The sequence below is a fragment of the Heterodontus francisci genome, chromosome X (assembly GCF_036365525.1).
Source record: "Heterodontus francisci isolate sHetFra1 chromosome X, sHetFra1.hap1, whole genome shotgun sequence".
In the NCBI taxonomy this organism is placed as follows: domain Eukaryota; kingdom Metazoa; phylum Chordata; class Chondrichthyes; order Heterodontiformes; family Heterodontidae; genus Heterodontus; species Heterodontus francisci.
The window spans coordinates 13,986,718-14,010,735 of record NC_090421.1 but is presented as its reverse complement, the minus strand read 5'-3'; the positions used below and the strand labels follow the sequence as shown (position 1 = coordinate 14,010,735).

The 24,018-nt window shown below is 48.2% G+C and overlaps 1 protein-coding gene across 4 annotated transcripts in view; it reads left to right on the top strand.

Moving 5' to 3' along the window:
• LOC137358667 (diacylglycerol kinase beta-like) overlaps positions 1-24,018 on the top strand; it is a 157,396-nt gene that overhangs the window by 27,842 nt on the left and 105,536 nt on the right. For 2 of the 4 annotated variants that reach the window (XM_068024816.1, XM_068024815.1), the window contains exon 2: positions 19,360-19,471. In XM_068024816.1, coding sequence (XP_067880917.1) covers positions 19,405-19,471 — 67 coding nt within the window. In that variant the 5' untranslated portion in view covers positions 19,360-19,404. Of the gene's footprint in view, positions 1-16,415; positions 16,639-19,359; positions 19,472-24,018 lie in introns of those variants that run through there. The other 2 variants (XM_068024817.1, XM_068024814.1) reach the window with 2 other exon arrangements.

The following is a 24,018-nucleotide window of genomic DNA, read 5'->3' as shown; positions in this document are numbered from 1 at the left end:
CTCTCTCCCACCCCTGTTGATTCCCTCTTTACTCTCTCCTTCCCCAGTTGATTCCCTCTTTACTCTCTCCTTCCCCTGTTGACTCCCTCTTTCCTCTCTCCTTCCCCTGTTGATTCCCTCTTTACTCTCTCCTTCCCCAGTTGATTCCCTCTTTACTCGCTCCTTCCCCAGTTGATTCCCTCTTTACTCTCTCCTTCCCCTGTTGATTCCCTCTTTACTCTCTCCTTCCCCAGTTGATTCCCTCTTTACTATCTCCCACCCCTGTTGATTCCCTCTTTACTCATTCCTTCCCCAATTGATTCCCTCTTTACTCTCTCCCTCCCCAGTTGATTCCCTCTTTACACTCTCCTTCCCCAGTTGATTCCCTCTTTACTCTCTCCTTCCCCAGTTGATTCCCTCTTTACTCTCTCCCACCCCAGTTGATTCCCTCTTTACTCTCTCCCACCCCTGTTGATTCCCTCTTTACTCTCTCCTTCCCCAGTTGATTCCCTCTTTACTCTCTCCTTCCCCTGTTGACTCCCTCTTTCCTCTCTCCTTCCCCTGTTGATTCCCTCTTTACTCTCTCCTTCCCCAGTTGATTCCCTCTTTACTCGCTCCTTCCCCAGTTGATTCCCTCTTTACTCTCTCCTTCCCCTGTTGATTCCCTCTTTACTCTCTCCTTCCCCTGTTGACTCCCTCTTTACTCTCTCCCACCCCTGTTGATTCCCTCTTTACTCATTCCTTCCCCAATTGATTCCCTCTTTACTCGCTCCTTCCCCAGTTGATTCCCTCTTTACTCTCTCCTTCCCCTGTTGATTCCCTGTTTACTCTCTCCTTCCCCAGTTGATTCCCTCTTTACTATCTCCCACCCCTGTTGATTCCCTCTTTACTCTCTCCTTCCCCAGTTGATTCCCTCTTTACTCTTTTCCTCCCAGCTGATTCCCTCCTTACACTCTCTCTCCCCAGATGAGCCCCTCTTTACTCTCTCCCCCCCCTGTTGATTCCCTCTTTACGCTCTCCTTCCCCAGTTGATTCCCTCTTTACTCTCTCCTTCCCCAGTGGATTCCCTCTTTACTCTCTCCCTCCCCAGTTGATTCCCTCTTTACTCTCTCCTTCCCCAGTTGAAACCATCTTTATTCTCTACCACCCCAGCGGATTCCCTCTTTACTCTCTCCTTCCCCAGTTGATTCCCTCTTTACTCTTTTCCTCCCAGCTGATTCCCTCCTTACACTCTCTCTCCCCAGATGAGCCCCTCTTTACTCTCTCCCCCCTCCCCCCCACTGTTGATTCCCTCTTTACTCCCTCCTTCCCCAGTTGATTCCCTCTTTACTCTCTCCTTCCCCAGTGGATTCCCTCTTTACTCTCTCCCTCCCCAGTTGATTCCCTCTTTACTCTCTCCTTCCCCAGTTGAAACCATCTTTATTCTCTACCACCTCAGCGGATTCCCTCTTTACTCTCTCTCCCCATTTGATTCCCTCTTTACTCTCTCTCTTCCCAGATGATTCCCTTTTTACTCTCACCCTCCCCAGTTCATTCCCTCTTTACTCTCTCCTTCACCATTTCATTCCCTCCATAACCTCTCCCTCCCCATCTTATTCCCTTTACCCTCTCCTTCCCCAGTTAATTCCCACTTTACTCTCTCCTTCCCCAGTTGATTCCCTCTTTACTGTCTCCCTCCCCAGCTGATTCCCTCTTTACTCTCTCCCTCCCCAGTTGATTCCCTCTTTACTCTCTCCCACCCCTGTTGATTCCCTCTTTACTCTCTCCTTCCCCAGTTGATTCCCTCTTTACTCTCTCCCTCCCCAGTGGATTCCCTCTTTACTCTCTCCTTCCCCCGTTGATTCCCTCTTTACTCTCTCCCACCCCTGTTGATTCCCTCTTTACTCTCTCCTTCCCCAGTTGATTCCCTCTTTACTCTCTCCTTCCCCAGTTGATTCCCTCTTTACTCTCTCCTTCCCCAGTGGATTCCCTCTTTGCTCTCTCCTTCCCCAGTTGATTCCCTCTTTCCTCTCTACCTCCCCTGTTGATTCCCTCTTTACTCTCTCCTTCCCCAGTTGATTCCCTCTTTACTCTCTCCTTCCCCAGTTGATTCCCTCTTTACTCTCTCCTTCCCCAGTTGATTCCCTCTTTACTCTGTCCTTCCCCAGTGGATTCCCTCTTTACTCTCTCCTTCCCCAGTTGATTCCCTCTTTCCTCTCTCCCTCCCCAGTTGATTCCCTCTTTCCTCTCTCCCTCCCCTGTTGATTCCCTCTTTACTCTCTCTCTCCCCAGCTTATTCCCTCATTACTCTCTCCTTCCCCAGTTGATTCCCTCTTTCCTCTCTCCCTCCCCAGTTGATTCCCTCTTTACTCTCTCTCTCCCCAGCTGATTCCCTCTTTACTCTATCCTTCCCCAGTGGATTCCCTCTTTACTCTCTCCTTCCCCATTGCATTCCCTCTTTACTCTCTCTGTCCCAGGCAGATTCCCTCTTTCCTCTCTCCCTCCCCAGCTGATTCCCTCTGTACTCTCTCCCTCCCCAGTTGATTCCCTCTTCACTCCTTCCCTCCCCAGTTGATTCCCTCTGTACTCTCTCCCTCCCGAGCTGATTCCCTTTACTCTCTGCTTCCCCAATTCATTCTCTCTTTCTCTCACCCCAGTTGATTCCCTGTTTACTCTCTCCTTACCCAGTTGATTCCCTTGTGTCCAGTTGATTCCCTCTTTATTCTCTCCTTCCCCAATACCACAACTTAGGGCCGAGGCAACTGAAGGCACGGCTACCAATGGTGGAGTGATTAAAATCGGGGATGTTCAAGAGGCCAGAATTAGAGGAGCGCAGATATCTCGGAGGGTTGTGGGGCTGGAGGAGATTACAGAGATAGGGAGGGGCGAGGCCATGGAGGGATCTGAAAACGAGAATGAGAATTTTAAAATCAAGAAGTTGTTTAACCGGGAGCCAATGTAGGTCAGTGAGCACAGGGGTGATAGAGGAACAGGACTAGGTGTGAGTTAAGACATGGGCAGCAGAGTTTTGGATGACCTCAGGTTTACAGAGAGTAGAATCTGGGAGACCAGCCAGGAGTGTGTTGGAATAGTCAAGTCTAGAGGTGGGATAATGGGGAGGTGGGATGTGCGAAGGAGGATTCGCTATGAGGATACCATCACCTTTGATGGTTTCAGCCCACAGCTGGCCACGGCCTCAGCTATGGCCACTCCAATAATAGTCAGTACCATCTCCTCTATGGGGGTTAGAACATGCAGGTACGCCTCTCCCTCTGCTCCAGTTAGTTCCTGCTGTCTCCAATTGTGTGTCACCTTGTCGAGTGCAAGAGGTGTGGGTGATGTGGCTGTCATGGTTGAATAGCTGGCAGTGTGTGCAAGCTGTGAGATGTGAGTGTGAGGTTTCCAATAGTGCTACATGTGTGAGGGTGAGGTGAAGTGTATGAATGTCAGATATGAGTTCTGATTGATGGAGATTGTTGGTAGTGTGGTGAATTGAGCAGTGGTTGAGGCTAGTTGGTAGGATGTGGTATTTGAAGATGCATTCACTGGCCTTGACCACTCATTTCAGGTCATTTAACTTCTTGTGGCACTGTATCCATGTCCTTGGGGCTAAACTCCTGGCATTGACCTGTTACCTATTTGTTCCTAGTGCCTTCTCATCATGTGTCTTGTGGGCCTCCTGCTTCACTGAAGATACAGGATATCTCTCCTCCTTTCCACCTCCTCAAGTGCAGTGTCTGAAAACCTGAGGGCCTGCTCTCTCCCATGGTCAGCCATTCTTCACTCTTTCCCAGGTCATTTTCACTTGTAGAATGGCCCCAGCACCTATTCCTGCCACAGTGCACCTCCCCTTTAAGAGGTGCAGGCTGGCTTTAAGTAGTGCAAGTTTATAATGAAATTGGGCCCCCTGCTGATGGATGCAGCCAATGAACAGCGCAATTCACACTGGCTGCATCAAGCTGTGTGTAGATCTCCAGTACGCAAACTCCAAGTGTCACTACGTGCTGAGGTTCTATCTGTCCCCAGTGTTGCGAAGGATGGGTCTGGTCACATTGCCTCGGAACGCTCCATCCAGTTGGACCGTGCCGTACCACCTATCCTTCGTGGAGCAGTTTCTGCGGGAAAACACCTTTGACCACCGGTCCATCAGGCAGTGGTCTGCACGGAATGTCCTCAAGGCCCTACGGGAAAAGGAGATGGTGGATCCTGTCGGATGGTTCCCCGAGCAGACCGTCAAAGTCATTTGGCGGAATGCCTCATCACCAGAATTTTCAAACAAGCACCAAGATGTAGCTTGGCTGGTGGTGAGAAGAGCCCTCCCCGTCAGATCCTTCCTGCATGCCCGCAGTCTCGCCCCCTCCACACAATGCCCCCGCGGTGGCTGTGGTGGGGAAGAGACGGTCGCCCACCTCCTCCTGGAATGTGTCTTTGCAAAGCAGGTGTGGAAAGAGATGCAGTGGTTTTTGTCGAGGTTCATCCCAAGCAGCTCTGTAACACAGGAGACTGTGCTCTACGGGCTGTTCCCAGGGACGCACACCGAGACAAACATCAACTGCTGCTGGAGGACTATCAATTCGGTGAAAGACGCCCTTTGGTCTGCCCGAAACCTGCTGGTCTTCCAGCGCAAAGAGTTGTCCACGACCGAATGTTGCAGACTGGCACATTCCAAGGTCCAGGACTACGTGCTGAGGGACGCACTAAAGCTTGGGGCAGCCGCAGCAAAGGCTCAATGGGGAAAGACCACAGTGTAAGGTCCCCCCACCAAGCTGAACTGAGGGGCTGGATCCATGGGAAACCCCTCGAACTGTATCGGGAACATTTTGTGTGCTGTAAATGTAAAAATGTATATGGCATGACAATGAAATGGAAGGGTTGTGAGGCAACTCATAATTGTATAGAAGGAAACTGATCACTTTTGCATTGTTTGTATTTTTTGACTTGATGCTGTTTTAAACTGTTTGGGAATGTAATTTTTACAGATTTTTATGAATAAAGTATATTTTGGAAATAAAAAAAAAATGCAGAAAGCATTATAATGAGCTGGCAGCATGAAGTTGACTCGCTGGCTGCATTACACTGAATGGGCACAGGGTAATCGCACAGCGCGATCCCTGCGTCCATCTTCGGGCCTGTCCAATTTAACCCCCAGTTGAATGGGACACATGGGAAACCCCTCGGGCTGTATACACCAAATATGGGTTTGCTGTAAAATGTACATGGCATGTAAAATGGAGTGCAAGGTTTGTGAGGCAACTCACTCCTGTATTGAAGAAAACTGATCTCCTTTGCACTTTTTGGAATGTCAACTTGGAACTGTTCTGTATTGTATTTTTACAGTATTTTATGAATAAAGTATATTTTGGTGAAAGAAAAGGACAGGATTGGTCCATGTCTCTGTTTGGGAAAGTGAGTCTTGGGGAAAACTGCCAGGGTTTCTGCTCCTGACTGTCTGGTGACATGACTGGAAGTGGGCATTGAGTGAGAATGTGCTTCAGTGGCGGTGGAGTGGGCTTTGACTCCACCATGAATCCCACCACAGGCGAATTGCCCACGAAAGCTCACTTGTCAGGATGCCATATGAAGAAGTGGTTAATTACCTCAAACAAAATCAGGAATGCACAGAAGCTCCATCAGTGTCTGGATAAAAGAGAAACTCAACATGTTGGGTGCGTTCCTTCATCAGAACTGGTTGGGATTCTGTCAGTTCTGCTGCAGGCTCTCTGCCTGAACCATTAACCTGTCTTTTCTCCTTTCAGATCTTGATGGCCCTACTTTGCATTTCCAGCAGTTTCTGGTTTTAATTTAGCTTTCCTACATTTGCATTATTACCCCTTAACTCTTCTGGAGCTCCTTATCACTCTGTCCACGCTCACAAACTAAACTTTATCAGATTTTTATTCAGGACTTAAATAAACAAGAGGATGCTAAAGCATGCGTGAAATCTCTGAACAGTTTGATTTCTATTTACTGGGGGCATCAGTTGATTAGAGCAGCTCTTTGCAAACCGTCCCGAATTTATCTCTTCTGTTGCTATGGAATTGAGCTTCACGTCAGCGGGACTCTGTTGGGTGCACTTTTAGCGGCAAGGCAAATGTGTTTCTTACATTGTGGATTGTCCACTAGTGTGAGACGGCTGAATTGAACCTCCAGACCAGGTAGGTAAATTTGGCTCAAGGTGGCCTCTTGTCCAGGTTTGGATTCTATTTGAGTAACAACTCCCTGGAGACTGTCTGCAGTATGTCTTCAAAAGTTATCACAGAATCACAGAATTGATACAGTGCAGAAGGAGGCCATTCGGCCTGTCGTGTCTGCACTAGCTCTCCGAATGAGCATCTCACCGACTGCCATCCCTGCCTTCTCCCCGTAACCCTGCACATTCTTCCTTTTCAGATAACAGTCTAATCCTCTTTTGAATGCTTTGAAGTGGGGCCAAAGGGTCGACATTAGTAGATTTAGCATTAGAATGCATTAATGATCTCAGAAGAAACACTGTAGTTGTGAGGGACCCTTTGGCCTGATGGGATACTTGACCATTATTCTGGGATTGTACAACTCAGTACTTAATTTCCTCAAACAGCCTGTGTAAACATGCTGTCCTTGCTTCACTAAGAAAAGAGATAAGGGGAAATTGGAGACTAGACAAGCAACAATAAACCATGGGAACTAGCAGCATCAAGGTTGGGAGCTGAGATAACAGGAAACATTTGTTGGGGGCCACACAATCCAGTTCATTGATCAAGTCGTAAACCTGGTATGCGTTGGGGCTAGTGTGATCAATGAGTAATGACTATTATATCCTATAAATGTGTGCTGTAAACTCTGTATCATTGAGAAGTTCTTTGGGTTACCAGAAGCTTCTCCCTTGCATATGCTTGAAATAAAGTCTTCATTTGCTTTAATCCTGTGGACTTGAGAGTGGTTAAATATTTCCACAACAGCTTCAATTGAACCTGCCTCCACCACACTCTCAGTCAGTGCATTCCGGATCCTAACCACTCGCTGCATGAAAAAGTTTTCCGAATGTCGCTTTTGCTTCTTTTACCAATTACTTTAAATCTGTGCCCTCTCGTTCTCGATCCTTTCATGAGTGGGAACAGTTTCTCCCTATCTACTCTGTCCAGACCCCTCATGATTTTGAATACCTCTATCAAATCACCTCTCAGCCTTCTCTCCTCCAAGGAAAACAGTCCTAAATTCTCCAATCTATCTTCATAACTGAAATTCCTCATCCCTGGAACCATTCTCGTGAATCTTTTCTGTACTCTCTCCAATTCCCTCAGGTCTTTCGTTAAGTGCAGTGCCCAGAACTGGATGCAATACCCCAGCTGAAGCTGAACTGGTGTCTGAGACTCTTGTACTCTTGAACTGGTGCTCTTGTACTCTATGCCCCTATTAATAAAGCCCAGGACACTGTATGCTTTATTAACCGCTCTCTCAACCTGTCCTGCCACCTTCAATTTCTTTTGCACATATATATCCAGGTCCCTCTGCTCCTGCACCCCCTTTAGAATTGTGCCCTTTATTCTATATTGTCTCTCCATGTTCTTCCTACCAAAATGAATCACTTCACATTTCTCTGCATTGAACTTCATGTGCCACCTGTCTGCCCATTCCACCAACTTGTCTCTGTCATTTTGGAGTTCTACACTATCCTCCTCACAGTTCACAATGCTTCCAAGTTTTATATCATCTGCAAACTTTGAAATTGTGCCCTGTACACCAAGGTCTAGGTCATTAATATATATCAGGAAAAGCAAGGGTCCCAACACTGATCGCTGGGGAACTCTACTACAAACCTTCCTCCAGCCTGAAAAACATCCATTAACCACTACTCTCTGTTTCCTGTCACTCGGCCAATTTCATGTCCATGTTGCTATCATCCTATATAACTATAGCTTTGCTCAGCTCATGAAATAAATTCACGATATCAACTCTCTTTTCTGAGCACCGGGTGTTTGTATGTCAATCCCCTCTCCGACCATGGCTCTGTACAATTTTAACCTATCATTACGTCTCTTAGATTTTAATGGTTGAGCTTTCGAGCTAGTTTTTCAGACAATGAAAGCTTAGTTTGCTTTCGAACTTGATCCAATCTCCAAAATGGATGGTTGGAGCAAGGAGGCAGATAATACAAGCTAAGAATTGAAACATTAACATTTTAGGGGAATAGGTTATGAAATCAGTTGAAGTTAAACATGAAAAACAGGCAATGAAGGACAGTAGGGAGAGCAGTGTGAACAGAATATAAAAGGCTGTATTTGAATTCAATGTGTTATACCTGTTTGCTTGCCTACGTGGCAAAATGACTGCACTTCAAAAAATCAATTCATGAGCTGTGAAATATTGTGTTAGGGTTAGTGTAGGACTTCCTGAGGATGTGAAAGGTTCTATATAAATGCAAGCTCTTTGTTTCTAATAGTGAGAGAGATGGACACTGTGAACATGATTCAAATCCACTGATTTCCTCAACTATTCAACTCACCTTTCCAACTCAAACTAACAGAGGCAATATTGCATCACAGTCATTTCTAACCAACTAACCAACACCTCACTTTTGTTGTGCTGTTTTGCAGGCAAACATGGCACCTAATTAGCACACAGCAAGCTCCCACAAATTGTAATAACGTAAATGATCAGATAATCTGTTCTGGTGATGTTGATTGAAGGAGAAATACTGGCCAGGACACTGGGGAGAACTCCCCTTCTTACCTTCCAATAGTGGTCGAGGGATTTTTTATATCCACCTGAAAGGGCAGACAGGGTCTTGGTTTATCATCTTATCTGAGAGATCGCCCCTCTGACAGTGCAGACTCCCTCAACACTGCCCCACCGACAGTGCAAACTCTCTCAGCACTGCCCCTCTGACAGTGCAGACTCCCTCAACACTGCCCCACTGACAGTGCAAACTCTCTCAGCACTGCCCCTCCGACAGTGCAGACTCCCTCAACACTGCCCCACCGACAGTGCAAACTCTCTCAGCACTGCCCCTCTGACAGTGCAGACTCCCTCAACACTGCCCCACTGACAGTGCAAACTCCCTCAGCACTGCCCCTCTGACAGTGCAGACTCCCTCAACACTGCCCCTGACAGTGCAAACTCCCTCAGCACTGCCCCTCCGACAGTGCAGACTCCCTCAACACTGCCCCACCGTCAGTGCAAACTCCCTCAGCACTGCCCCTCCGACAGTGCAGACTCCCTCAACACTGCCCCTCTGACAGTGCAAACTCCCTCAGCACTGCCCCTCTGACAGTGCAGACTCCCTCAACACTGCCCCTCTGACAGTGCAAACTCCCTCAGCACTGCCCCTCTGACAGTGCAGACTCCCTCAACACTGCCCCACCGTCAGTGCAAACTCCCTCAGCACTGCCCCTCCGACAGTGCAGACTCCCTCAACACTGCCCCTCTGACAGTGCAAACTCCCTCAGCACTGCCCCTCTGACAGTGCAGACTCCCTCAACACTGCCCCACCGTCAGTGCAAACTCCCTCAGCACTGCCCCTCTGACAGTGCAGACTCCCTCAACACTGCCCCTCTGACAGTGCAAACTCCCTCAGCACTGCCCCTCTGACAGTGCAGACTCCCTCAACACTGCCCCACCGACAGTGCAGACTCCCTCAGCACTGCCCCACCGACAGTGCAAACTCCCTCAGCACTGCCCCTCTGACAATGCAAACTCCTTCAACACTGCCCCTCTGACAGTGCAAACTCCCTCAACACTGCCCCTCCAACAGTGCAAACTCCCTCAGCACTGACCCTCCGACAGTACAGCCCTCCCTCAGTACTGCCCCTCTGACAGAGCAGCACTCCCTCAGTACTGCCCCTCTGACAGTGCAGACTCCCTCAACACTGCCCCTCTGACAGTGCAAACTCCCTCAGCACTGCCCCTCCGACAGTGCAGACTCCCTCAACACTGCCCCACCGTCAGTGCAAACTCCCTCAGCACTGCCCCTCCGACAGTGCAGACTCCCTCAACACTGCCCCTCTGACAGTGCAAACTCCCTCAGCACTGCCCCTCTGACAGTGCAGACTCCCTCAACACTGCCCCTCTGACAGTGCAAACTCCCTCAGCACTGCCCCTCTGACAGTGCAGACTCCCTCAACACTGCCCCACCGTCAGTGCAAACTCCCTCAGCACTGCCCCTCCGACAGTGCAGACTCCCTCAACACTGCCCCTCTGACAGTGCAAACTCCCTCAGCACTGCCCCTCTGACAGTGCAGACTCCCTCAACACTGCCCCACCGTCAGTGCAAACTCCCTCAGCACTGCCCCTCCGACAGTGCAGACTCCCTCAACACTGCCCCTCTGACAGTGCAAACTCCCTCAGCACTGCCCCTCTGACAGTGCAGACTCCCTCAACACTGCCCCACCGTCAGTGCAAACTCCCTCAGCACTGCCCCTCCGACAGTGCAGACTCCCTCAACACTGCCCCTCTGACAGTGCAAACTCCCTCAGCACTGCCCCTCTGACAGTGCAGACTCCCTCAACACTGCCCCACCGACAGTGCAGACTCCCTCAACACTGCCCCACCGACAGTGCAAACTCCCTCAGCACTGCCCCTCTGACAGTGCAAACTCCTTCAACACTGCCCCTCTGACAGTGCAAACTCCCTCAACACTGCCCCTCCAACAGTGCAAACTCCCTCAGCACTGACCCTCCGACAGTACAGCCCTCCCTCAGTACTGCCCCTCTGACAGAGCAGCACTCCCTCAGTACTGCCCCTCTGACAGTGCAAACTCCCTCAACACTGCCCCTCCAACAGTGCAGCACTCCCTCAGTACTGCCCCTCTGATAGTGCAAACTCCCTCAGCACTGCCCCACCAACAGTGCAAACTCCCTCAGTATTGACCCTGACAGTGCAGCACTCCCACAGTACTGACCCTCCGATAGTACAGCACTCCCTCAGTACTGCCCCTCCGACAGTGCAGCACTCCCACAGTGCTGACCCTCTGACAGTACAGCACTCCCTCAGTACTGCCCCTCTGACAGTGCAGCACTCCCTCAGTTCTGCCCCTCTGACAGTGCAGCACTCCCACAGTACTGACCCTCTGACAGTGCAGCACTCCCACAGTACTGACCCTCTGACAGTGCAAACTCCCTCAGTACTGACCCTTCGACAGTACAGCCCTCCCTCAGTACTGACCCTCCGACAGTACAGCCCTCCCTCAGTACTGACCCTCCGACAGTACAGCCCTCCCTCAGTACTGACCCTCCGACAGTACAGCCCTCCCTCAGTACTGACCCTCCGACAGTACAGCCCTCCCTCAGTACTGACCCTCCGACAGTGCAGCACTCCCTCAGTAATTCAGTGAAAAGTCTGCTTTGATTGTAAGCACAGGTCTCCGTGTGGGGCTTGAATCTTGACTTTCTGACTCAGAGGCGAGAGTGCTACCAACTGAATCACAGTTAACACCTTGCTGTGTGTGAGTTCAATTGTCTGGTGAGATATTCAGGTGACAGCAGGCACCATGCTGGGCCGAGATTCCTTCTCCTGCTCTGTGTAGCAAAATCGGAACTCATCTTTTCTAAACCCATTTCAGATTTCAATGTAGGTGAGGCACGGAGGAAATCTGCTCTCTCCACAGCCCCTGTACTCATTCGAACTGGAAAGGCCGTATGGCAGCAGAACATAGATACAAGTGAGAAAGATTGGTTTGCTGTTTTATTGTCGTTGCAAGGGATCAGTGGAGATTTCATGTTTTTCCTTTTAAAGTTACTTCAGAAGGTGAAGAGACCATCCTTTACTGTCTTCCAATTTCCAAAAAAAAACAATTCTGGTCACTTTCATTGTTCCCAGGAATGGTTTCCGGGCTGCTTTTCATTCCCAGAGGGAGGGGGCGGGGCTTGTAAAGAGAAAGCTCTGGAACAATCTGTGAATGGTCAGTTTTGCTGTCAATCAAAATCTCTAGACTTTGTCAATGGGGGAAGATATCCTCTGTGGATCTTTCAATTCAGCTGCATTACTGCTCTCTGTTCATATTGAGCACCCCAGAAACAACCATTTATTGTCTAAACAGTGGCAAGTTCTGGGAAGACTATGTCATTATTCTTGTTTGGAGGGAGATTCTGAAGATAAAAGTCCTGAATTTAACTCCTTATTTAAGCACATCCTTTTGGTGACGCGACATTCTGATGAAGAACCAAACAAAAAAAAGAAACATTCATCTGAGGACAGAGATAGTCTTTCCAAATCCTTTCATTCGAAATATGCTCTCTTCCAGCCCAATAACTTTCCATTTTACAATAGTGTAATGTATAACTCATTGTGAGCAATGCCCGTATATGTGTGTGTGTTCGCTCTCTCTCTCACACGCACACAGCCTCTGTATTTTAGCAAACACTCAAACTTTACCTGAATGAAACTTTTAGCAGTTTTCCTCTAACCTTTATTTATTTAGAGATACAGCACTGAAACAGGCCCTCCGGCCCACCAAGTCTGTGCCGACCATCAATTTATACTAATCCTACATTAATCCCATATTCCCTACAATTCTTCTACCACCTACCCACCCTAGGGGCAATTTACAATGGCCAATTTACCTATCAACCTGCAACTCTTCAGCTGTGGGAGGAAACCAGAGCACCCGGCAAAAACCCACACGGTCACAGGGAGAACTTGCAAACTCCGCACAGGCAGTACCCAGAATCGAACCCGGGTCCCTGGAGCTGTGAGGCTGCGGTGCTCACCACTGCGCCACTCTTGACATAATTTTCAAACAAACAATCGAATAGGCTTCTGGAGGCTGAAGGGAAACATTTGAGCTGTTGAGGTGACTAAATGCCACTGCTGCATCTTGAGGAAGTGCGCACATTGCACGTGCTCAGACTGCATGATCTGCCTTCAGTGAACAGGGCCCCAGCTTTGGACATGAGGTGAAATCCAAACCTTTGGGAGAAGCTGAGGCCTTGAAGTAAAATCTCTAAAAAGAAGACAGGACGACCAATGAAATGGGCAAATTTAGTGAAGGTATGACGTATGTAGTTTTTTAATGATGTATTTTACTTTCTTTTCTTCTTTATTCACCACTTTGTACTCTGAGAGGAGAAAGGAAACCTTCAGTACAAATAGCTCCCTTATCGGTTTATCCACCAATTTGTCTGTTCATCTGTCTCCCAGTCTCTTTGTCTTTAGTCTCTAACAGTCTCTCTGTCAACAACAACAACTTGTGCTTATATAGTGCCTTTAATGTAGTAAAGCGTCCTTTCGGGGGACTGTTATCAATCAAAAATATAACACCAGGCCACATAAGGAGATATTAGGGCCTCAGGTTTTTGGAGGGTAGAATGTGGGAGACCAGCCATTGGAGTAGTTGAGCCTAAAAGTAACAAAGGCATGAATGAGGGTTTCAGCAGCCGATGTGCTGAGCTGTCGTAACCCTGTGACGGTTAATATTTTATTGGTGGGACCAATCCCAAGCAGCTTTCCTGCTTCTGGCCTCTCTCTCGCCCAGCAGCCTGCATTAAGAGCCACTTTTATAAAACAGCTGGAGCATCGTGTCCAATTCTGGGCATCGCACTGAAGGAAGGATGCGAAGGCTTTGGAGATGGTGCAGCAGAGATGTACCAGGGCTGAGCAACTGCTGTTATGTGGAAATACAGAAGCTAGGTTGGGTCTCCTTGGAGCAGAGAAGGTTAAGAGGAGATTTGATAGAAGTGTTCAAAAGCATGAATGGTTTTGATTGATTAAGTAAGGAAAAACTTTGCAGTGGCAGAGAGGTCAGTAACCAGAGGGACACAGATTTAAGGTGATTGGCAAAAGAACCCAGCGAGTTGGTGTGATCTGGAATACGCTGCCTGAAAGCCTGGTGGAAGCAGATTCAATAGTAATTTTCAAAAAAAGATTTGGAAAAAAGGAAAAAATGTTCAGGGCTTTGGGGAAGGAGCAGGGGAGTGGGAATAATTGGATAGTTCGACCAAAGAGCCAGCACAGGCATGATGGGCCAAATGATCTCTTCCTGTGCTGTATCATTCTATGATTCTATGACCTGTGCCATATCTCCCCATGTAGAGCTTCTGGTTTCTCCCCTCCTGGCTGCAGTTTTCCAACTGTCTTGGCAGAGCAGGCTCGATGGGCTGAATGGCCTACTCCTGCTCCTATGTTCTCCTCTCTGGGCCCTCACCTCTTCCTACCTGGCCACAGCCTTTGACTTTTCCCCAGTGCCCCACTGCCTCTGGAACCAATCTCCCTTCTCCTGGTCTCATATCAGGTCAGGTAGCCGGAGCGTGGAGTATACAGGAAGATAGGCACAGGAGGAGGCCATTCAGCCCCTCGAGCCTGTTTTCCCCACTCAATGAGGTCATGGCTGATCTGAACCATGGTGGCAGTAGCTTCCCTCAATTCCTTTCCCCAAGGCCTGGCTCCCAGGTTCAACAGGTTCAGCCCTGGTTTGTATTGGCTGATGACCTCTCCCTACCTGTCACTGTGTGGGTCCAGCCTCTCCCTGCTCTGTCCTAGCCTTCAGCCCTCAACTCCCAGCCCGCTTGAGCCCTTAGAGCCAGGCTTCGGACTCACAATTCCTCTCTTATCTGTGCAAATTGCAGCAGTTTACCCGACGTCCCAGTTCCAGATGACAATGGCTTCAAATCCAGAGCAACAACAGTGGGAAGGAGAGATACAGCCCAGACCAGACTTTGGCACCATGTTCTCTTCCAGATCCCGGTTCTTTCCAACCTGCGAAGCCTTCCCCAACTACACCCTCCCTGCCCCAACGTCCTAGGCCCTGTCCTTCCATTCCCAGCCTCCGCTCCTTCCTGTCAGCTGTGGCTCAGTGGCTAGTGCTCTTGCGTCTGAGTCAGTGGGTTCAAGTCCCACTCCAGCGACTAAAGCACAAAATCCCGACTGACACTCCCAGTGCGTTACTGAGGGAGTACTGCACTGTCAGAGGTGCCATCTTTCAGATGAGATGCTTAAACCAGGTGGCTCCATCTCCCCTCTCAGGTGGATATAAAAGATCCCTCGCACTACTTTAAAAAAGACTTGCATTTTTATAGCGCCTTTCACGACCATCGGACGTTTCAAAGTGCTTTGCAGCCAATGAAGTGTCGGCATTGTTGTAATGTAGGAAACGCAGCAGCCAATTTGCGCACAGCAAGCTCCCACAAACAGCAGCGTGATAATGACCAGATCATCTGTTTTTGTGATGTCGATTGAGGGATAAATATTGATCAGGACAATGAGTGCAATACCATGAAAGATCAACTCATTGCTGAAAAGAAGTGAAGAACATTCCTGAATATGATCTCTCATATTTTCAGTTCAGTGATCAAGATTCACTCCCAGAGAATCCAGGCATTTTGGATTTCCCTTCACACTCCAGTAACGTGCATTAAGTGATGCTTTGTGGATAGCTGGGTGTGTGAAGCTGGACAGACAGGCATAGTGATGATGTCCCTGAACTTGTAATTCAGAGGCCCAGGCTAATGTCCTGGGGACGCGGGTTCAAATCCCACCACGGCAGCTGGTGGAATTTAAATTCAATTAGTTAACTTTAAAAAATGTGATAGTTGCAATAATGGTGCTATTAAACGGTCATCGATTTTTGTTAAAAGCCCATCTGGTTCACTAATGTCCTTTAGGGAAGGAAATCTGCCGTCCTTACCTGGTCTCGGCCTACATGTGACTCCAGACCCTCAGCAATGTGGTTGACTCTTAACTGCCCTCTGAAATGGCCGAGCAAGACAATCAGTTCGAGGGCAATTAGGGATGGGCAACAAATGCTGGCCTTGCCAGCGACGCCCACATCCCATCAAAGAATTTTTAAAAAGCACAAAGGTCTCTTTGTAACCAAGGCTGCATTCATTCAGATATATCAGGTGATCGATGTAGCTGAGCCCAGACAGATCAGAAACCCCTGAAAAAACTGGTGGGCCTAACTATCAGTTTCCATGGTGGAGCACAATGTGGGTGGGCTCTTAAAGGGACAGCCACCACATAAGCAAATTCACCTCTTGAACCATCAAAAACTGAGCACTAACAACCCGGGCTGACTTTCTGAACAGCTTAACGGCACCAGTCAAATCGCGGGCGGAGGAATATCTGGCCAACAACCCGCTTGGGTTCAAACATCATTCTGGCCAACGCTCGTTTGCGCCCTGAGCCCTGACCAGCCAGCACGAGGAGCCCGAGGAAGTTGGAATTTCTGCTGCAGTGCCTGCCATTGTGCACACTGCAAGTTGTTTCGACAACTCTGACAGGAAGTCTGTGGGACGGAGGTGTGATTCAGTGTCTCTCTTATTTTCCTGGTGCCAGGTTTTGCATAAAACAGCAGCAAAAGAGAGCAACGCTTCGAATGTTGTCTTAACCCATTTTTCCACTGGCAGTGCTGGGTATTACTACACAGAGCAGTGTCTCGATACCGCCTCCTGTTTCCCCCCCCACACCCCCCCCACCACCACCAACCCCCTCCCCCTGCCTCCCTGGGCTCTTCTGATTTTTTCACCTGCCATCAGCCTTCCTTCTTGTGGTCTGTACTGAACAAGTACAGTGGAGGTTTTGTTTCTGACCTCTTTCACGCACTAAACACTCGCCTTTCTGGTGCAGCAGCATCTTATCTCTCTGTATGCAGAAGGTTGCTGTGCACTCTCTGGATTTCTTCAAACTGTGCAGTTCCTCCTCCAGCTCAGGCTGCATTGTAGATGCTGCACTGCAGCAACAGGCCAGCCTCAGACACTGAGCTTGCTGAAGGTAAGATGCTCTTTGTGCCTTCGCTTCCCATCTGCACTGCGATGACTGGCGAGGGGTCGTACCCACGATGCCGCCACTGAATTGCGGGTTCAGCCCCGGCTCGGAAAGAATGATTCGTAAAACGAGCAAACTTTCATCTCATTTCATTTTCTCGAAGGATGTTAATGCATGAGCAAAGAAAAACAGCTGCGAGATTTTGCAGCTGAGATTGAATTGTTTAACAATCTAGCTGGTGGGTTTCTCAGCTTTCACAGTTACCAGCAGCAGGTCTGTCTGAGAGATCCAGTCAGTCTTTTCAGGTGTTATGGGGCCGCTTCGCGTCTGCAGTTCCATTCCCTTCGAGGAGTGGGGTTTTTGTGGAGATGCTTTTTGTTGATTGGGGTTGGGTGTTTTCCAGTGTGGACTGTCTGAGTTGGGTGTGCTGGAATTTTGAAAATAACTCCCCACCCCGCCCTCAACACCCTGAGCTTTGAAAATAGAAATTCATTGTCTCGTTTTTAATGATTGCACTTGGTTGAAGGTGGCGAAACTACTCTTGAAGGCAAGGATTCGCACCTGCGGTTTCGTGCTTTGCCGTTCACCCTAATCCTATTTCCATCCTATGATGGATAGTGATCAGGAGCACAAACGCCTGCTGATTTTCCCCACCTCTCTAAGGCAGGCTCGCTGACGACCAATGCTAACACTCCTCGCATCGCCTTGACTGAGACCGGCCAACGTAACCCAAAGCAAGGAACATATCTGGGACCCTATGGGCCTTATAGCTCAATGCTGTACATTGAGCTATAGGAAAAGCTCAGGAAATTTAGCTCGCTCCAGGATCCATTCAGAGCTCAGCATGAACTATACTTCATGACTGGGGCTGACCTGACTGGAGGATGTCCAGCTGGTCCCAGGAAGACAGTTGGTCTGGGTTTAGAACATAAGATCATAAGAAATAGGAGCAGGTGTAGGCCATTGGGCCCCTTGAGCCTGCTCCAACATTCAATAAGATCAGGGATGACCCGATTGTAGCCTTAACTCCACTTTCCTTTCTGCCCCCCCATAACCCTTGACTCCCTTGTAGATCAAAAATCTGTCTAACTCAGCCTTGAATATATTCAATGGCCCAGCCTCTACTACTCACTGGGGAAGAGAATTCCAAAGATTAACCACCCTCTGAGAGAAGAAATTCCTCCTCATCGTCTTAAATGGGAGACTCATTTTGAGACTGTGCCCCCTAGTTCTAGATTCCTCCACGAGGGGAAACATCCTCTCAGTATCTACCCTGTCAAGTTCCCTCAGAATCTTCTATGTTTCAATAAGATCACCTCTCATCCTTCTCAACTCCAATGAGTATCGGCCCAACCTGCTCAACCTTTCCTCATAAGACAACACCTTTATCCCAGACATCAGCCCAGTGAACCTCCTCTGAACTGCCTCCAATGCAAGTACATCCCTCCTTAAATAAAGAGACCAAAACTGTACACAGTGCAGTTACAGTTGCCATTGCTTCCTGCAGATGTGATGCAGAGAGGGGTAAGAAAGATTCAGACCCAGTCCTCACTCAACATAGAACTGAGAGGTTCTACCCAGCAAGAAAGATAAAACAGGCTGGAACTCTTTCTCTAGAGGGGTGACCTGATAGAAGGCTTTAAAATTCTGAAGCAGCTTGATGGAAACATCTTCTCCATGTCTATTCTACTTGTGGATGAGACCAAAACTAGGGGCCATAAATATAAGACAGTCACTCATAAATCCAATAAGGAATCCAGGAGAAACTTCTTTACCCAGAGAATGGTGAGAATGTGGATCTCGCTGGGAGTGGCTGAGGCGAATAACAGAGATGCATTTAAGGAGAAGCTAGATAAACATACGAGGGAGAAAGGAATGGAAGGATATGTTAATAGAGTGAGATGACGTAGGATGGGAGGGGACTCAAGTAGAGCATAAACACCAGCATGAACCAGTTGGGCTGAATGGCCTGTTTCTGTGCTGTAAGTATGACGTAATGTTATGTAATGTAGCACGGGAATGGCTGCCTTCTTGGTCACAGTTGATGGATGAGCTGGGAATCCGGTAAACACGGAGTATCTTGAAATCCGACAGTGGGGATGAAAACTATGAGTTATTTCACATTGTTCACTGCAGCTTGGAGATGCTGGACAATGACTAGCCCCGGTTAGGAACAGCTGGTTCCCAGTCACCAACATCCAGAAGGGTTTCATTGCTGAGGCGTCAGTTGTCGCGCTTGGAGCCGGCGCACGAGGTTTCAGCTGCTGAATCCAGCGGCCTTATCACTGTGGCCGAATCTGAGAGCCAGAGCAGTGGCTCGATGATCCTGCAACCTGGACTGTGGAGCTGGATTCAGTCATGGGGAAACACTGGGCATTGACCCAGGGGCCTGCCCTACAATCCAACCCAAACAAATGTCAAAATAAAAGTGACTCCAGATTTCTGGTAAATAAAATGAGGTCGAGGTGTGGTAGTAGAGAATGTTGTGGAAACAGTCGGTAATGGAGGGAGGGAGGGTGGGGAGAGGAGGAGGATTAAAGAGAGAGAAAATAAAAGCAGTGAGTGACAGGCCTGGCAGCAGCAAGTACTTCAAGCACAAATCAAAGAGCTTTGCATTGTGATCATTGGATAAAACCTGTGACTTTGCAGTAGAGATTAGAGTCTGACTGCTGACTGTACACATTTCAATTGAACGCTCTATCTCTCTCTCTTTCTCTGCTGGTGTAGGAGCTGCGTACTGAAGCCAGTCCTGTGAGGAAGCACCCAGCAGAAATGGATGAGAAAGTGTGGACGACATTGAGCCCCGACGAGTTTGTTCAGCTTCACAAGTACATTGAGTGTAAGTCAAATCATGCCACCTGCGATTCTATCTGGCGGGTGCCACTGTGCCCTCCTGGACCTTGTCCAATAGCCAGAGCTTCTTCACAGTAATTGTACTGCTGTTCTTCATGACTGGGGCTTGAATCAAATATTTTGAGTTTAAAGCCTAAATTCTCGCAGTGCGCATTGACTGGATGAAGAGAAGGCGGAGAGGGAGGGGAAGGGGAAGAGAGGTCACCCACCATTACCCCCAGACCCGCTGCCAGTGCGGAGCAGAAAATCACAGCCAACGGGCCCACAATCTTCCATTCGGTGCTGCCCACAGGTAAAGTCCCTCATTAGCAGCAGGGACTGGGAGAAGTACCCCGTGAATGGCACGATCAAAGGTGCAGTTCCTCAACATTGCTCAGCTCAGGCTGAATGCCCAGTGTGTGCTAGGTTAGCTGGTCTCGGCCAAGGTGAAGATAGGGGCGATAAAATGACACATTGCTCCAGGGCTGGAGAGGGGAAAATGAGCCAGGATCCCCCTCTCCTGATCGCTAGTCACTGCTTCTTTTTGGAATGCGTCTGTGAGAGTTTGTGCCTGTCTGTGTTTGTGTGCATGTGTATGTGTGTGTTTGCCTGTGTGTGTGCCTGTGTGTACATGTGTCTGTGTGTATTTGCCTGTGTGCATGTCTGTGTGTGTCTACCTGTATCTGTGTGTGTGTGGGGTGTGAGTGTATATTTATCTGTATCAGTGTGTGTGTGTATGTGTGTCTATCTGTATCAGTGTGTGTGAGTGTGTGAGAGAGTATCAGTCTATCTGTATCTGTGAGAGTGTGTATGTGTGTCTATCTGTATCTGTGTGTGTGTACGTGAGTGTCTGTCTGTATCTGTGTGTGTGAGTGTGTGTGAGAGTGTGAGTCTATCTGTATCTGTGTGTGAGTGTGTGTCTATCTGTATCTGTGAGTGTGTGAGAGAGTATCAGTCTATCTGTATCTGTATGTATGTCTCTCAGTATGTGTGTGTGTGCGTATGTGTGTCTATCTGTATCTGTGTGTGTGAGTGTGTGAGAGAGTATCAGTCTATCTGTATCTGTGAGAGTGTGTATGTGTGTCTATCTGTATCTGTGTGTGTGTGCGTGAGTGTCTGTCTGTATCTGTGTGTGTGAGTGTGTGTGAGAGTGTGAGTCTATCTGTATCTGTGTGTGAGTGTGTGTCTATCTGTATCTGTGAGTGTGTGAGAGAGTATCAGTCTATCTGTATCTGTGTGAGAGTGTGTGTGCGAGAGTGTGAGTCTATCTGTATCTGTGAGTGTGTGAGAGAGTATCAGTCTATCTGTATCTGTGTGAGAGTGTGTGTGCGAGAGTGTGAGTCTATCTGTATCTGTGAGTGTGTGAGAGAGTATCAGTCTATCTGTATCTGTGTATGTGTGTGAGTGTCTATCTATCTCTATCTGTGTGTGTGTGTCTATCTCTATCTGTGTGTGTGTGTGTGCGTGCGTGTATGTGCACGTGCGCGTGTGTGAGTGTGTGTATCTGTCTGTATCTGTGTGTGTGTGTGTGTGAGCGTGTGTCTATCTATCTGTGTGCGTGGTGTGATGTGAGTGTGAGTGTGTGTGTCTATCTCTATCTGTGTGTCTATCTCTATCTGTGTGTCTATCTGTATCTGTGTGAGTGTGTGTGTGAGCGTGTGTCTATCTATCTGTGTGCGTGGTGTGATGTGAGTGTGTGTGTCTATCTCTATCTGTGTGTCTATCTCTATCTGTGTGTCTATCTGTATCTGTGTGAATGTGTGTGTGAGTGTGTGTGTCTATCTCTATCTGTGTGTGTGTGTGTCTATCTGTATCTGTGTGTGCGAGTGTGTGTGAGTGTGTGTGTCTATCTCTATCTGTTTGTGTGTGTGTCTCTATCTCTATCTGTGTGTGTGTGTGTGTGTGTCTACCTCTATCTGTGAGTGTGTGTCTATCTCTATCTGTGTGTGTGTGTGTGTCTATCTCTATCTGTGTGTGTGTGTCTACCTCTATCTGTGAGTGTGTGTGTGTGTGTGTCTACCTCTACCTGTGTGTGCGAGTGAGTGTGTGTGTGTGTCGATCTCTATCTGTGTGTGCGAGTGTGTGTGTGTGTGTGTCTATCTCTATCTGTGTGTGCGAGTGTGTGTGTGTGTGTGTCTATCTCCATCTGTGTGTGCGAGTGTGTGTGTGTGTGTGTCGATCTCTATCTGTGTGTGTGTGTGTGTGTGTGTGTGTGTCTATCTCTATCTGTGTGTGCGAGTGTGTGTGTGTGTGTGTGTGTCTATCTCTATCTGTGTGTGCGAGTGTGTGAGTGTGTGTGTCTATCTCTATCTGTGTGTGTGTGTGTCTATCTGTATCTGTGTGTGCGAGTGCGTGTGTGAGTGTGTGTGTCTATCTCTATCTGTTTGTGTGTGTGTCTCTATCTCTATCTGTGTGTGTGTGTGTGTGTCTACCTCTATCTGTGAGTGTGTGTCTATCTCTATCTGTGTGTGTGTGTGTCTATCTCTATCTGTGTGTGTGTGTCTACCTCTATCTGTGAGTGTGTGTGTGTGTGTGTCTACCTCTATCTGTGTGTGCGAGTGAGTGTGTGTGTGTGTCGATCTCTATCTGTGTGTGCGAGTGTGTGTGTGTGTGTGTCTATCTCTATCTGTGTGTGTGTGTCTACCTCTATCTGTGAGTGTGTGTGTGTGTGTGTCTACCTCTATCTGTGTGTGCGAGTGAGTGTGTGTGTGTGTCGATCTCTATCTGTGTGTGCGAGTGTGTGTGTGTGTGTGTCTATCTCTATCTGTGTGTGCGAGTGTGTGTGTGTGTGTGTCTATCTCTATCTGTGTGTGCGAGTGTGTGTGTCGATCTCTATCTGTGTGTGTGTGTGTCTATCTCTATCTGTGTGTGCGAGTGTGTGTGTGTGTGTGTCTATCTCTATCTGTGTGTGCGAGTGTGTGTGTGTCGATCTCTATCTGTGTGTGCGAGTGTGTGTGTGTGTGTGTCGATCTCTATCTGTGTGTGTGTGTGTGTGTCTACCTCTATCTGTGTGTGCGAGTGAGTGTGTGTGTGTGTCTACCTCTATCTGTGTGTGCGAGTGTGTGTGTGTGTGTCTATCTCTATCTGTGTGTGTGTGTGTCTACCTCTATCTGTGTGTGCGAGTGTGTGTGTGAGTGTGTGTGTCTATCTCTATCTGTGTGTGTGTGTCTATCTCTATCTGTGTGTGTGTGTGTCTATCTCTATCTGTGTGTGCGAGTGTGTGTGTGTGTGTGTGTCTATCTCTATCTGTGTGTGTGTCTATCTGTATCTGTGTGCGTGTGTGTCTATCTGTATCTGTGTGTGTGTGTCTATCTGTATCTGTGTGTGTGTGTGTCTATCTCTATCTGTGTGTGTGTGTCTATCTCTATCTGTGTGTGCGAGTGTGTGTGTGAGTGTGTCTATCTCTATCTGTGTGTGTGTGTGTCTATCTCTATCTGTGTGTGCGAGTGTGTGTGTGAGTGAGTGTGTGTGACTATCTCTATCTGTGTGTGTGTGTCTATCTGTATCTGTGTGTGTGTCTATCGCTATCTGTGTGTGTGTGTGTCTATCTCTATCTGTGTGTGTGTGTCTATCTGTATCTGTGTGTGTGTGTGTCTATCTCTATCTGTGTGTGTGTGTCTATCTGTATCTGTGTGTGTGTGTGTGTCTCTATCTCTATCTGTGTGTGTGTGTCTATCTGTATCTGTGTGTGTGTGTGTGTGTCTATCTCTATCTGTGAGTGTGTGTGTCTATCTCTATCTGTGTGTGTGTGTGTCTATCTCTATCTGTGTGTGCGAGTGTGTGTGTGTGTGTGTGTCTATCTCTATCTGTGTGTGTGTGTCTATCTGTATCTGTGTGTGTGTGTGTGTGTCTATCTCTATCTGTGAGTGTGTGTGTCTATCTCTATCTGTGTGTGTGTGTCTATCTCTATCTGTGTGTCTGTGTGTCTATCTCTATCTGTGTGTGCGAGTGTGTGTGTGTCTATCTCTATCTGTGTGTGTGTGTCTATCTCTATCTGTGTGTGTGTGTGTGTGTCTATCTCTATCTGTGTGTGCGAGTGTGTGTGTGAGTGTGTGTGTCTATCTCGATCTGTGTGTGTGTCTATCTGTATCTGTGTGTGTGTGTGTCTATCTGTATCTGTGTGTGTGTGTCTATCTGTATCTGTGTGTGTGTGTGTCTATCTCTATCTGTGTGTGTGTGTCTATCTCTATCTGTGTGTGCGAGTGTGTGTGTGAGTGTGTCTATCTCTATCTGTGTGTGTGTGTCTATCTCTATCTGTGTGTGCGAGTGTGTGTGTGAGTGTGTCTATCTCTATCTGTGTGTGTGTGTGTGTCTATCTCTATCTGTGTGTGTGTGTCTATCTGTATCTGTGTGTGTGTGTGTGTGTCTATCTCTATCTGTGTGTGTGTGTCTATCTGTATCTGTGTGTGTGTGTGTGTCTCTATCTCTATCTGTGTGTGTGTGTGTCTATCTCTATCTGTGTGTGTGTGTCTATCTGTATCTGTGTGTGTGTGTGTGTGTCTATCTCTATCTGTGTGAGTGTGTCTATCTCTATCTGTATCTGTGTGTGTGTCT